The sequence below is a fragment of the Toxotes jaculatrix genome, chromosome 8 (assembly GCF_017976425.1).
Source record: "Toxotes jaculatrix isolate fToxJac2 chromosome 8, fToxJac2.pri, whole genome shotgun sequence".
Lineage (NCBI taxonomy): Eukaryota > Metazoa > Chordata > Actinopteri > Toxotidae > Toxotes > Toxotes jaculatrix.
The window spans coordinates 28,882,074-28,897,485 of NC_054401.1; the positions used below are offsets into that span (position 1 = coordinate 28,882,074).

The window sequence follows — 15,412 nt, forward strand, 5'->3', positions numbered from 1 at the left end:
AACCACAGTGTGTGTGTGTGTGTGGGTGTGGGTGTGTGGGTGTGTGGGTGTGTCAGTGTCTGCATTTTCTAAGCTACAGATGTGTGTCTCCAGATTTCTGCTCTCAGATCTTCCCACCAACCACCTCTGATCCTATTACTTCCAAGCCATCTCATCCACAGTCATTCCTGGGATCATGCACATGGTGGGTGGACCACCAAATCCTCCGGTCCAGCACTTCTCTGGTTTGAGTCCGAGGGAAGTTGCACTGCACTGAGTCGCTCTGACCTTAGTTTAGTACAGGACTCCATTTGTTAAAGTTCATTTCTTGCTGTGCCATTGTCCTGTGCTGCTCTGTGTCACTGATGCAGCTAAAATAGAGTGCAAGGATTCGACTGAGAAAATGTGGCGTTCTGACTGATGTTTTGGTGACGGTGATACTCTCCAAGCACAAATTACAATTCCAAACTCTCTGTATGCCGATGCCTGTAAAAGTCAAGAATGCAGTGTCTGCTCTGGGCCCCTTGCCAAATTTCAGATGAGTTGTTAGCAGCTCCTCCAAAGAGACTTTCCCCCTCTAAACCTCTCAGATCCAATAGTTTACAGAAAGAAGTTAATGTTGTGACCCTTTTGGGCCCCAGCTCCTCGACTGGGAGCCACTGAACTAAACTGTCTGACCATGAAAAAAAAAATAGCCCTGCCTCAAACAGCTACAACATTAAAATGCTGCTTATGCACAGATGCATCAGCACATATGATAATTTATAATTCACAGGGGCCAAGTACTCTTACTTGTGATACTTTGAGAACCTTTTCCTGATAATACTAATGTACTTGATCTGAACACTTCCACTACTGGTGACATGACTCTATTTTCCTGCTGCCACAAAGCGGCAGGGTAAACACAGGTTTTATAGTTTTAGTTTCCAGTGGGTGCTGGTCTGCACCTGTAATTTCCTGGTTCCAAACAGCAGGGACTATGTTCAGACTGATGTGGCAGTGCAGCAGACACAGAGACGTTGGCTCGCTCTGCTTACCTGTGTAACTCTCCTCCATAGAACGGTTTGGTGTGGAAAGTGACAGTGGCAGAGTACCCACTTTTGGCACAGTTGATAGTGACCTTTCCTCCAAGTTCCACCCATGGCACAGTCAGGATGGAGCGGGCATAGGCACAGGGCAGTGTGAACACATACTCCTCATCATGCTCCAACAAATACAGCACACCTGGGAGAAGCAGGACAGGTTTAAAGGAAGGGTGACAAATCACCTCTGGGTATTTATTGTTAAATTACTGTGGAAAATAAATGAGTGGGTGGCTGGACAGACAAAGATGTAGACAACAATGTATACAGAAAAAAAAAGTCAGAAATCAGAGGTAACTCAAAAGTGTATGTTGAGTAAATCTACTTAATTACTTTCCATTACTGGGTATAGACAATCTGCGTGATACTTGTTGCTGCAGATATCACACAGGTTTCAGGACAGTTGGCATTAACCAACAACAATAACACTCTTTATGATCTGCAGTAGGGTTAGAGAAACAAGGCTCTCTATTTTCACAGAAGTCCAATGACCAGCACGAGCTTGATGCACGCCAACATTCCTGACCTTGGAATTCCCTTTGCCCATCTGTGTGGTATTTTGATGAGGTGAGGCAGCAGGACAGGACACAGCGTGAATGACTGGGGACCTGCTGCTGCTCGGGACAGTGCACCCATGTGGTATGTGCCCTAACCACTCAGCTATCAGGTCTATTTGATGAGTAAGTTACTGGGATGGCTCTGGGGATGGTGATGTAGGTCTGTTGTGGTCTCTCATTGGTCAGGTGCTCCACCTCTTTGGTCCAGTCGTGAGTCCCTGTTCTAATTTCCAACATCACTGAAGCTTTACAGTTACACTGTGATTTACAGTCTGATTTGTGCTTTGACTCAGATTTTGTCCCTCCTGAGCTCCCGTCCAGCCCTGCTACCTCCTCCCCTCCTGCTGCTTACATAACAAACAGCTGTCCTGTGTCCAGTCTGCTGCCATGTGCCCAGGTCTAACAATACCAATACCAAGTGTTCGTATTACATTTGAAACAAATGCAAACAAACAAATGTATCCTGACGACTGGTCTCAGTATTTTGGACCCCACTGTATTTGCTCTAAACTTTGTCATCTCACAGGCAGATCTGGCAGCAACGATGCAGGTGTTGTATTTGTACAGAAAGCCACTAGATAACTCCTGTGTGCCAGTGCGATCAGTGTATGCCGTGTTGAGCCTCTGAAGCCTCAGGAACAGCATGCGTTTCAAACAAGAGACTCTCCTAAAGAGTCAGGTGCCCCATTCGCTGCAGCCATGGTACTGGCCATGGTACTGGTGTACAACAATGTAACAGTTGCAATGGTACAATTTCACATGGTACAGTGGTAAATGGTACTTGAATAAACAAATGGAATGAATGATTAATCGATAGTAAAAATAATATTTAATCATTTAACTTCACTCAGCAATCCAAGAAGAAGCCAGCGACTCAAGTTATTTCTTGCTTCAATACACATAGGATCAGTTCATATTATTTGTTAATTGACCAGAGTCCCCAGATCCAGTCTGCGTCAGAGGAGCTTGACATAATCCAAATTAATGTTCAGAGAAGTTCTGCAGGATAAAAACTGCAGTTCAACCTACAGGAAACCTGCATAAGATTTAGTTACACAGAATATATATATATATATATTTAATCCATCGCATCTTTTTTTAGTGAAAAGAGTGAGATAAGTAAATGTAGGTCTTGACTCTGATCACACCTGACAGTGTAAGGCTAAGTTACATATCATTTCTCTAAAACTACTTTAAAACTCAGGCTGAGCAAAGGAATGTGTTTTGAACAGTGTCTTCTTGGTGTGTCACTTGTGCTTCAACTCAAACCCAGAATAAGTAGAATTGAATTTGTCCACCAGATGGAGACAGGGCCATTTTTTTCCCCTTTCATGACTGAATTTCTTTTTAGAAGCATGTGAACGGGGCTGCACAGCGTGTCCTGGGACGCTTGGATCTGCTGCCACTGTTTTGACTTGTTAAACATCAGACTCTCCTCATGTCACAACTGTAAGAGCTTTATCTAGTGTCAAATCTCAAAGTGCTGGGGTTGGTTAGTGGAAGAAGTATTTTTCAGGAGCTGCCATAGGAGATACTATACACAGTCTATTGCACTGCAAAATAATAAGCGTTTACCGTAAATGATAGAAAACAACAATGTGTTTCAAACCTGAACAGAAAGTTGCAAACATGGTCACACACAGATCACTGGTCCACTGATCAAATACAACCTCCCTCACCAAATTAAAGGCATGGTCCAGATCAAACTTGGTGTCACTTTGCCAAAACTAAATGATGCTTATTTTTATTGTTGAGTTCTGCTGTATATGAAGGCATGAGGTCCCTGTACAGGCAGATGTCATTTCTGTACAGACAGGGATACCACACACACACAGATACCACACACGCACACGCACACACACACACAGACACACACACAGAAACACACACACACGCTCAGGAGGCTAACAAATGCTTAATGCTGGCCTCATTACAGCCAGCCTTTACTGGCTCAGCTACCACACTGCCAATGCTTTTCTGAGACCCCCCCCCCCCCCCACACACACACACACACACATTCGCACAGCTATCCTTGTTAGGACATTGCACTGCTGAATTTCCATTCATTCTGGACAGCCTAACCCTAACCCTGACCTTAACCAGGACCTCAGAAATGACTCATTAGGACCAGGCTATGGTCCCCATGAGGACTTCTGGTCCTGACCGGACAGACAGATAGACACACACGCACACACCTACACACACACTCATGCACACACCCAAGATGAGGTAGTGAACAGCTGCAGACTGTCAAACAATGATATTCGCACCAGTTAGCAGAGAGTCCCTGAGGTAGAGACATGTGGTACTGCAGCAGTTAACTGAACACATGAACGTACTGATATGAGCATGAACAGAATGTAAATGAAGATTAACAACAAAGACTAACTTCATTAGGACAAAAAATATTATCATTATTATTATTATTATTATTATTATTATTATTATTATTATTATTATTAATATTAATATTAATATGAATAAGGAATTATTACAGGTGGCCTCACAAACACATTGATCATTATACAGAAGGTCTTGTACACTGGGATATCAAAACTTAAATGTGCTTTAATCTCTCAGGTATGGTTTAAAACAAAAATCTACTCTGATTTGTGAGTCCATTGTGTCCTTGTTACATAGATTGGATTCATGGGAGATCACTTCAGCATTAACTAGTTGTTTGTGTGTCACCAGTTGGGTCAAAGGTCCAGAGAATCTACTCCTGACTGAATACAACTACTACACTGCTGGAGCTAGCATGGCATGACTTATCATGTATGTTGTTGTTGTTGCCTCAGCTCACACTTACCATAAAAATGGTAAAACAACTTTTCAAGGCCAGCAAAACACCAACATGTAGCTACTTTGCTTGTGCTACTCTGCACAGCTCTGGAAATCAAGCCCACACTCACGTTCTCTTACCTTTCCCGACCATGGAGACTCCAACAGACATGCCCATGAACTTGCTCTTGGTCCAGACGTGAGTGTTGACGCACATTCTCTTCTCCTTGCACTCACAGTAGAAGCCTGACACAGGTGGGTGGTGGGACACCTGCTCAGCCACAAAGCGAACACAGTAGCAGTCCGAGCTTCTTCTGCTGCTGCCATCCACCCCCCTCTGTGGGGGCCCGGGAATGTTAGAAGTGGCTGTGGGTGCTGAGTTGGAACCAGTGCAGTTGGTAGTCCTGAGAGGTTGAACGCGGTCCCGGGGAACATACCAGGAACAGTGAAAGTTCTCACCCAGGATGGGATTATAGGGCTTCTTGGCCACAGCGCCCTTTCGGCCCTCATGAAAGGCAGTCAGGTAGTACTCCACGAAGCGAATGATACGCTCCTCTGGCGTGCAGCCGGAGGTGATGGAGAGGAACATGTCGGGGTGAGCCATGAAGTTGGCGTACATTTCTAGTAAGGAGCGCTTCTCTAGGATGAATGTAGGGAGCACCACCTGGGAGAGGAACAGAGAGATGATTTCAGCAAATAAAAACAAGGTGTGACTGTATCATCTATGATAAGCTGCTGAATTCTTAAGGAATCACATCTGCTGCACAAATCATAAAAAATGTTTAGCCTTTGCTGAACATAATGAAACATAATGTCATCTTGACGACATTAATCATTAATCAGACAGAATGTTAAAGTTGTACACATTAGCTAAATTATTACAGTCAACATTTTTTCAGCTGGTCATTAATCTAATTTCTCCCACAAGAATTGTCCTGTAAGTGCTGTGGGTACATGAAAAAGAAGAGGTATGCCTTCACTAGTGCACCTGCTGTGGTCTGAGTTCTTCACTGTGTTTAGTGGTGAGAGTACTGATTCACAGCAACATGCTGAAATATGCAAAGTTGGGATGTGAAGGGCCAACGTCTGCAGACAGGCAGCATCTTCAGCAGCAACCTTTTCTGACCAGAGAGTGACAGGGTCAGACTGAGCGTCCTGCCGAAACATATTTTCTTGGAAGTCAATCAACTCAGAGAAGTTTTCACCCAGGGGCAGATCCTTCCTGCGTCCACTGAGAATTCTGACACATTTCTTAACTGAAACTGTCAGAAATGCAAAAGCATCCATTTTCTCTTTATTTTGAAAATCCACAAACATTTAGACTTTTGCTTTCAGAAAATGCTTCAGTGCTCAGCCTTTTCTCAGCCACCTGACGTCATCGAGAAGGAGCAAATCGTCAAGCCTCGCACTGAACTCTCCTCTCAGCTGTCCTGACTCCTGAGAACATGTCAGAGACAAGCACACAGAACTTTTTGGTGGATTATGCAGTGATATGATATCAGGTCATGACAGCCGAGTGCTGCACCAGCCCCTCCTCCCTCTGTCGGATGGTGCTCCATCAGCAGCAATCGACCCCGACATTCCTCAGATCTGTTCTTCTGTCAGGAAACTTTTGCATGAAGGCTACATACAGATCTGAATCTGATCAGACCTTTTCTGTGTGGCTAAGAAATAATTTGTCATCTTCACAAAACTTGTAGATTTCTTCCCTCATGACACACATATAAGCTTTTATTAATTCAGTGTCTGAACAAGGCTTCTTGTTTTTGTTAGACACTGTTAGATACTGAGGATGAACTGAGATCTGATCTCTCAGATCACACTGAATCAAACATCTTGGGCTATTTGGTTTAATAACAAACAGAACTGATGTGTGTGTTTATTCGCATATAGAGCGGGGAAGTGAAATCCAATCACGAGTTTCACTGGAGACGCAAGAACTGATGTACTTAGAACTGTCCACATGTGATTGGATCACCTGAGACACATGTTAATGTCAGGTCTGAACAGGGCCAGAGGCAGAAAACCCTTTACACTTGGACTTTGGGAGGAAACCCCCCCTCAGACATGGGGGGAAGTCCTCTTTTTAAATTCTAAATGATAATTTAAGGAGCAGACAACCTGTTCTCTTTCAAAAGACAAAAGGAAACATGAAAATAGAGAGAGGGGAAGATGTGGATAGATAGATAAATCAGCAAAGGCCTGTTACAATGAAGGCACATGTAGGCACAAACACACACACACACACATACCTCCCAGCTACAGTGTGACAAATCTATAATGTTGCATGATGCTGAGTGAGACGGAAAGCTGTGAGGTAAAGAGAGGGAGAGACTGTAGTAGGATCAATAATGCAACTGTGAGCAATCTCTTTTCCCATCTCCTGCCTGACAAACGTCATTATCTTCATCCACTCCACTCACTGACAACCACCGAGTCGTACCATAGATGGGCAGATGTTTGCCTACAGTGTGTATGTTTAAACGAGTGTGTGAATAACATGGAGCTATCGACAGAGCTAGATCACAAGGATGCCCCCCCCCCCCCCCACACACACCCTCCCATAACCTGCCTACACCCCCCCCCCCCCCCCCGCCCCTCACATGAGGTTGTGGTGAAACAGCAGGGTCTGAGGTATTCAAGGTCAGCAGGACCCCTTCTGTTACACACCGTCTATCAGCACGTTATCCCTGTGATCCAGAGCAGCGGTACATCAGTAATCAGGGCGAGCTCACTGGCGTGAAAGAGTCATCTGAGCACTGACTACAACTGAAAACCATAACACAAAACACAACAAGCACAACATACGCTGTGCATTATTTTTTATTGCTGTAGAGGCTGAAAAACTCTGACCTCTAGTTTTTACCACGATATACACTGATGGTAACAACTGAAAACGGGTTGCGTGTTTTCCCACTGTCTACACTCCTGAGCTGAGTGTGTTAATCCTGATGTGTGTTCCTCTCACCATTATACAGTGACTCACCACACTTACCCCATGTTACTGTATGATAACTTAAAGAAAAGAAAGTCACATACTGATGATGGAGAACGATCATCACAGAATTTACATACAAGAGCTGAAAGTATGCTAAGCTCACAGTTAGGTCACTAAACCCTATCATGTGTTCTAAATCCCTGTAGGCAGATTATAGGAAAGCAAAGCCTGTAATAATAAAATATGTGAACTAAAGCTCCAGATTTTTTTTTTTCATGTGTATATTTTATGCGTATATGTGGCAGTGTTTCTCATCTGATGTGAGTTTTCTAGTTAAAGGGTGGTCTGTACAACTCACTACTTCAAATCTTACCCGTGTCAGGTCCATGCCAAGTTTGAGCTGGGACAGGAGGTGAATGATGATGCTTCTCTGGTCGTCCAGAACTCCCAGGTCCTCCTCCTCATTGTCCTCTGTGTCTGTGGTCTCATCGTTGGGATCTAAGGTATCTGGGCTGCTGGTGTGGCCCTGCTGCTGTCCCTGCTGGTGGAGACATGGCAAAGCTAATAAGAAGAAATGATCCTATTCTCTCGTTTTGCCAACATGCCACCAATTTGTTTACATGAGAATAAACATCAGTATTGATGCTGAATGTTCAACCCTCACGGTCTCACTCCCATCTCCTCACATTTACACAGAGTACGGTCAGTAGCTCCTGTAATACAGGAACATAGACAGATGTTGGCAGATGTAATGCACAGACACATCAACATGCTCCATTGTCTGTTTAGATAACATGTAGAGTACAGCAACAGCAAAACCAGGTCCATAAAGAAAATGGTTTCCTCAGTTTGGTGTAAAGGAACCTGACTGGCCTGCACAGAGCCCTGAATGCCAACTGCAAGTGACTGAATGGGAGCAAATCCCTTCAGTCGGGGTTCCAGAGGACACTGTTAGAGCAGAAGATTAATGCATGTTAAAAAACACTGTTACACTGTACACTGACTGGCTTCTGCTTTATAACTAGGCTCTATTACATGAACTAAAAGCCTGTTATCCTGCATCATCCTCAGCTGTGATATCATGTACAAGCTGATATCTGCCCAAGGTACATGGAGTTATGAAAGACAGAAGTTCAACAGTGTTATGACCTGGCCTGGTGAAAAGACCGCCTTCCTCTATTCACCCTCTCTCACACCTGTTGTTCCATAGCTTCTGTTTCTTCCTTTTCCTATGCACAGAGGGAATTTTCTGGTTAGAGCCATCTCATCAAACCATTCTGCCTGAATGCAAAGAGTCTGACATTCAGAGTTTGACATTCATTCACTCATTGCTTGGATCTGTCGTTAAAGTATAGTATTGGTCAAAAACTGCTGAGTTCCTGTCCAGCACTCGGTTACTAGGACCCTCCGTCTGCAGCAGCTGAGGCGAAAGAGAGCCATTACTCTTATTTTTCCTAATACATAATGTAAGAAGGAGCAGCCCCACAGGAAAGAGAGGACTCTATCCTTTTCCGTCCCAGTACTCATTACACTGTCAGGTGTGGGAGCTGAGAAAAAGAAGAGACTAAAAGTCACACAGACAGCAAATTTTCCCCACCTCATGTAGGCTACTTCCTATGCACATATGTCATTAAACCTCAGCGCTCTCAAAACTGCAGCACCTGAGCTTCTGTCTGACATCCTGCTGCAAGGAACAGAGGCATGTTTGACACAACTAAAACCACAGTCTTATGACTGAATTATAACTTCTGTGTCCCAGAGGCAAGGGTTTACGCAGTGTGAAACTGTAGCATTGCAAATCCTCTTATAGGGAGGAGGTGAGGGTGACTTACATCCCATTTCAAACCATATCTAACACTGGTTTGTTTAGTCTCTAGTGTTGATACAATATACAGGTGTCCAGATTTCAGTTTCTATTTTGTCCTATGTAGACATGTCCAGCTGATTCCTTAACAAAGCAGTCCTTGCTTTGCAGGAGATGTGGGCCCTCTCTCTCCAAAGCCTTTGCCGCTGACCTCATGTGACCATTAGGGACCAGTGGTGAAGCCTGCACAGACAATGTGCTGCTGTGATAGCCAATCCACCTGTCCAGGGTGTGGCCTGCCTCTTGTACAGTACCTACATTCATATAGGTCACTCTGGATCTCTGGATGGTACAAACAACAACAGGGAAATGTTCTGTGAGCGTGGCTGAAGCTGTGAGCAGTGCTTACACAGGCTGTGTAGTGACAGCAGCATGTTAGCAGCTTCAGTCCTTCCTCAAGTGTCACACAGGAGGTGTTCTGGAAGAGTGCAGGTCTATGTTTTGTCTAATACACACTCCCTGTAGTCACGCGTGTAAAAGGACAGACTTGACCTGTTCCATCAGACGAGCATGAGAAGGAAAAGTGAAAAAAATACTGAAGACAGCACATGAGATGAATGCCATGGTCTCTGGTGTGACAGTCCTGCTCTTTATTGGCCTACCTCCTGGTGACTCTGTGCCATTCATAAATACAGTTCTTCATTTATTCAGAAACTACGTTCTCTCTGGACATAATCCATCCACTGATTACTTCTTCTGCTTTAGAAACGTCTGTTTCTGGGAGACAAACTTGAAACCTGCACCAAACTGAAATTTGGTGCAGATATTCATGGTGCACAGAGGATGAATCCTGTCCACACAGGAGTTGGGGACACCATTCACCTCACACCATCATCAAGTTAAACCTTCACTCATATTGCGTAAAATACCTCAACGTCCACCGATGAACTTTAACGAGCTCACTTTTTCCATTTCATTTTTGATGAATGTATTAATTTTCTGTAGAAATCACCCAACTATAACTACTAGTTTACTGGTAAACATGGGTCTGCTGCTTCATGTTCCACCTCACATTTCCTTTGGCTTGTCCACAAGGGTGATCATACTCCTCATGTCATGTGATTCGTGGCTATGTGAATGGAGGGTTATTGATTAAGCCAAACAGAGAGAGGTTTGTTTATCACATGTAGAACAGTATGAGTGGGGGGGGGGGCGGGGGGGGGGGGGGGTGAGTCACACTGGAGCTCACAGTCAAAGAAGGGAGCATATCTGGAAAACAGAGTTGGACTCACATTTAAAGCCCTGCTGCCAAATACACAACTTTACCTGTTCTCATTTCAAATATTACCAAAAATGTAAACCATCCATAACTTCAAACAGCCCTAAGCAATAAGCAAAGGCGTTTTTCATCCCAGGTCTTGGTAAAATGTTGCTTTGCCAAGGACAGCTGGGCTGATAGATGTAGAAAAGCGAAAGTGAACAGTCTGTGTGCGCTCAGCTGTCAGTGAACAATTCATCATTCCAATTAGGTCAGAGTTGAAAACTGATGATGTCCTTTGAGGTCTTGGTTGTATGTAACAAATGAATGGGACTGCTGCTTTTTCACAAATTATAACTTCTGACTGCATCGACCATCACCATCGTGAATAATTTGAATGGCTGCGTTCTGTTAGTCGTCTCTCAGCCGACTTCCTCCTTCGCTCACATCAGCTGCTCGTCTCGGTCTCAGTCATGTAAACAGATGTTGTTTGGGGGCATTTGCTGAAACAGATAATACTGTCCCCTCCCCCCCCCCCCCCCCCCCCCCCTACCCTGTAGTGGACTCAAAGAGATGAAACTACACATGACTGTTCCTTTAAGCCAGAGAATCTAAAACAGGAATACATTTGTATGAAATAATTCATTAACAAGCAGGTTTGCTCAGAGCTTATGTAAGACGATCGGCGGACTGAACGACGGGCTCAGTCACAGTCAGCTGGCCAACTGAATTGACTTATTCCCCCCCGTGCTCTATCCACTGTGCACCTCACACACAGTTCCCCTCTCTGTCTGTCACACGCATTTCACATTTTCCTGTGTGTGTGTGTTCAGTTCCTCTCCAATGCTCCGATCCAGAAAGTTTGTTTGAAGCTGTAAATGGTTGGTCTGTTTCCACAGCCTGCTAACACAGCCACTACACGCTCTCAGATACAGAAACATGCAGTATAATGCTACACACTATCTGTAACACAAAGAAGACATTTCCTAACACACACACACACAGTAGTGATCTCACACTCACATTGTTGGGATGGCATTCAACCACTGCTGACTTGTTGGGAGTCCTGCTGGATTTCATGTCCACCATCCAAAGAGAGAGACAGACAGAGAGATGAGGGGCCAGACCCTGGGTGACGTCCCAACACCGATACTACCACAGCAAGTGACAGACAGAGCCGAGGACAGGGAAGAGCCAGAGTGAGGACAGACTGAGAGACATTAATGACAAAGACAAGAAAGTGAGGTGTGATGAGAAGAAGAGGAGAGAGGAAGGGGAGACGGGCGGAGAGGAGGAAAGTAGAGCTCTGCCTACTGCACTTTTGATGGGCAGATTAAGAGTGATGCTGACAATCCTCTCTATCCCACCGGGCATCCCTCTTTACATAAGCCCTGCCCCCTGCACATACACACTGTGCTACATCAGAACCCGCCCCACTCTGATGCCACTCCTCCTCCTCTCTTCTTTCTCTCACTCTTTCACGCTATCTTTCTGCCCTGCCTCACTCTGTTGACTCCCTCAGTGCTTTCCTCCTTCCCTGCCTGTTTCACTCATTTGATTTTATGTCCTCTGTGGACATGCCCCTCTTCCTTCTATACCTCCTACCACCACCTATACCCTATAGCCATCCACTAAGGGTATCTACATGGCTTATCATGTAGCTACCCTTGGCTAAACAATACCATGGTACAGTCTGTGTAACTACCACCGAGGAGGTCTCTGCGGGCAGAGAGCTGAGTGCAGCTGCTGCCTGTGTCCTCACCGTCAACTCTGCAACGCTGCACAGCACATGTTGGTTTTAAATGCCAGCTCAGTTGTGCAGGTTCTGGGTTAGCCATGGCAACAGCCACATTTCCACTGAGGATGAGGACAAACTCTTTAATGAAGACACCATGTGAGTAGAGACAAGAATCAATCTATCCTATTTGGTTACATTAACAAAATGAGAAAAAGAGTAGCAACATAGTAGGTTATATAATAGACCAAGAGAGGCCAGAGACCAGGCACACCATCTTAGAAGTTCATAATGTTAATCTTTTGCCAAGAACTTGGATAGCAGTTGAATTATTTTATAAGAAAGAAAAATAAAACTGAAAGAATCAGACAGAGGAGCACACCTGTTTTGTGTTTTTGTTTTGTTTTGTTTTTTTATTATAAATTCCCAAAGAAGCATGACACAGTACAGCGCTTTCCACATGAAAGGAAGTTGACCAGAGTTGACCTTTGTCAAATGAATAATGAATGAGAGAGCGTATGTGAAAGGAGCGTGCTGTGACGTGTGAATGGATGTGTGCAGAGGCAGAGAGCGGAGCAGGAACCACACTCACACTCATGCTTTCTTCTTCCCTTTAGATAAAAATGCCACACAAAGTTCAGCTCACACAACAAATGAATTTAGTTTGAGTTCAGTTTGTAACTGACAATGAGAGATAACATTGCGGCTCTCATTTACTCCTAACATGCGCTTCACTTATTCATAAAACTTCTTCTGAAGTTCAACACTGAATCTGTGGAAACACTCATGTATTTATACGCCCCACGTCAGATTTACAGAGCCACTGCTTTAGAGCCAGGCTCTGCTTCATGCTGGAAATCTGTCCAGCAGCTATACAGACGCACTCTTTAACTGCAAAACAGCAACGAAGCCCAATTATACTGAATGTCTGAATCATATTATACACAGCTGTGGCTGGTTGTAACACTATAGTTTAATTAATTCATGAATTAAGAATGCACACAAAAGCAATGAATGAAAGTCCAGGTGTAGTCCTGTAGATTAGTGCCAGAGTGTTGAATGTGGAACCTCTCATGTGTTTTACAGAACTCACTGGGATTACTGTGTTGACACTACATCGTTATTGTCATTTTTTTTTTTTACAGTAAATAAAAATCTACAGTAGCTGAAACAGACGTTGTCTAACTCAACCAGACTGCAGCAGGGAGTTTCCCTAAATTCTGCATGAAGCAGGGGTAGTATTCAAAGCACTGGGTCTACTGTATGACATGAGCCTGAAGTAATGGGCTGAAGCTCGGCATGTGCAGGACGTATCAGAGTACTAGAGCTGGTTTCAGCAGCAGCCAAGCTGAGTCGAGTGTACAGGTTTATAGCACTAAACGGTCTGAGCAGTGAGTGCAGTCAGCTACGGTCAGACCTGAGGGGAAATCATGTATTAGCCAGTCACTTCCCCTGCACTGCTTAAGGCTAAACTTTGTCACATCCAGCCTGCAACATTGTAAAGCTTCCATTTATATGGCTGACAGTTAGTTTGGTGACATAAAAGCAGAGTGAGAGAAGGTGAGAGAGAGAGGTGTCAGTCTCAGACTTTAAGGTGCAGCATATGGCTATTTCCTGGAGGCAGTACATACCAGTGCCGCCTGCAGCAGCTAACACTGATGTTGTTATTACAGCCCTGTCTCTTTGTGTGTTTGCTGTAGGTCTAACAAAAGTGCTGAGCGCTTTTCCTTTCTCATAAAACATTCAAGAGCCATTTTTAAGTACGGTAGAATCGTTTACATCCCTGTTTACTCACTTCCAGTTACTTTTTTTTGTAACTTTAACTTTTTTACTTTTTCACATCTTGTGCACAAGATAAACAAAATGGGGATCCACTCAGAAAAACAGCTCAGTTGGCCACAAGAGGTCTTAAACTCCAGAGGACGCCTTTAAGTAGTGTACTTACTGCAAAATTTACCTAACAGGGGAGAGATCAGATCGGTCAGTGAATTTAGTGTTTTTAGTAAATACAGTCAGTAATATTGTACCTACTGTTGTGCTTCAGTTTTATGTGTAATACCTTGCTTTGTCCATTTTGTGTTGAATTGAACCTGTTTTTGTTTCTTATCATTTTTGCTGAATAGTTTGGTTTATAACATAATTTAAAGTTCTATTATTTATAGTATATTTATACAGTGTGTGCATTAGTGAGGGGCTTGTGGACATCCCGTGTGTGTGTGGGTATATGTGAACGTCTACCCCTCCCCTCCTAATCCTGCTCATATCCCATGACTGGTCTTTATTCCAGAGAAGGCTCATCAGCTGCAGACCAAACAAATGACTGCTTCCCAGCATGCCTTTTACTTTTAGTGCACAGTGGAAGGATGAGACTGACAAGAGATATGAACATAGACTGAAGATGTGAGGAGGTATTCAAACACAGGTCAGAAGGTCACATGATTTCACATTTACGTGTCACCTGAAAAGACCCACTGCTCAGTGTCAGAGATCTGAGCAGTGAGGTGAGTGGGATGATGGAGGAAACCAAAGAAAGATGAGAGACTTCAGTCAGCTCCATTCTAATCTCTTGATAATCCCTCCCCCATCAGATGGATCCAGGTTGAAACATTAATTCCCTGTTCACTGTCATGGCAACCAGCAGCTTATAAGATAAACTGACTTCTACTTCAGATCATCACCTTGTCATGATGAACAGAACAGAGGGTTTTTGGTGTGGCGGTGATATAAATATACTAAATGTGAAATGTGAGCTTTTTTTTTTTTTCAGAGGACAGTCGTCAGAGGTGTGTGTGTGTGTGTGTGCGGCTTCATAACCTGTAGTGAGCTTACAAACACACACACTGACATATTTTACCACACACCCATTGCAGCGGTATGTAATAAAGCAGATGCAAATGTTGTATGTAAAATGTGTCTTGGTTGTGTGTATGTGTGTGTGAACGTGTGTGTGAACAGGGTGCAACTGGAGGATTGTCTCGTTTCAGTGTCAAAGTCTGGAAGTGGACAAGACTGTCAGTGCTGTCACTAACTCATGCAGGACGTCACATTCTACGCCAAGACAAGATGGAGCCACACTTGTTTGAGAAATGCAACTTAGATCACTTATTATTTCAATCCAGTTTCACTCCCAGTGTTTAACCTATTGGGATTATTAGAGTGGGAGTCCATCTAGTAAATGGCTCTCTCTAGAGCCAGTGTTTGGTTTGTCTGTTCTGGGCTAACTGTAGAAACATGGGGATGCAACATGGTGGGACGAGGACTTACACCCGATGTAGATA

At 44.0% G+C, this 15,412-nt stretch overlaps 1 protein-coding gene across 1 annotated transcript in view; it reads right to left on the reverse strand.

Annotated features, from left to right (window-relative positions):
• LOC121186015 (oxysterol-binding protein-related protein 10-like) overlaps positions 1 to 15,412 on the reverse strand; it is a 40,749-nt gene that overhangs the window by 6,430 nt on the left and 18,907 nt on the right. Inside the window, exons 6-9 of the mRNA XM_041044594.1 lie at positions 11,423 to 11,527; positions 7,711 to 7,875; positions 4,541 to 5,063; positions 1,017 to 1,203 (exon numbers count right to left, since the gene is read on the reverse strand). Coding sequence (XP_040900528.1) covers positions 1,017 to 1,203; positions 4,541 to 5,063; positions 7,711 to 7,875; positions 11,423 to 11,527 — 980 coding nt within the window. The remainder of the gene's footprint in view (positions 1 to 1,016; positions 1,204 to 4,540; positions 5,064 to 7,710; positions 7,876 to 11,422; positions 11,528 to 15,412) is intronic.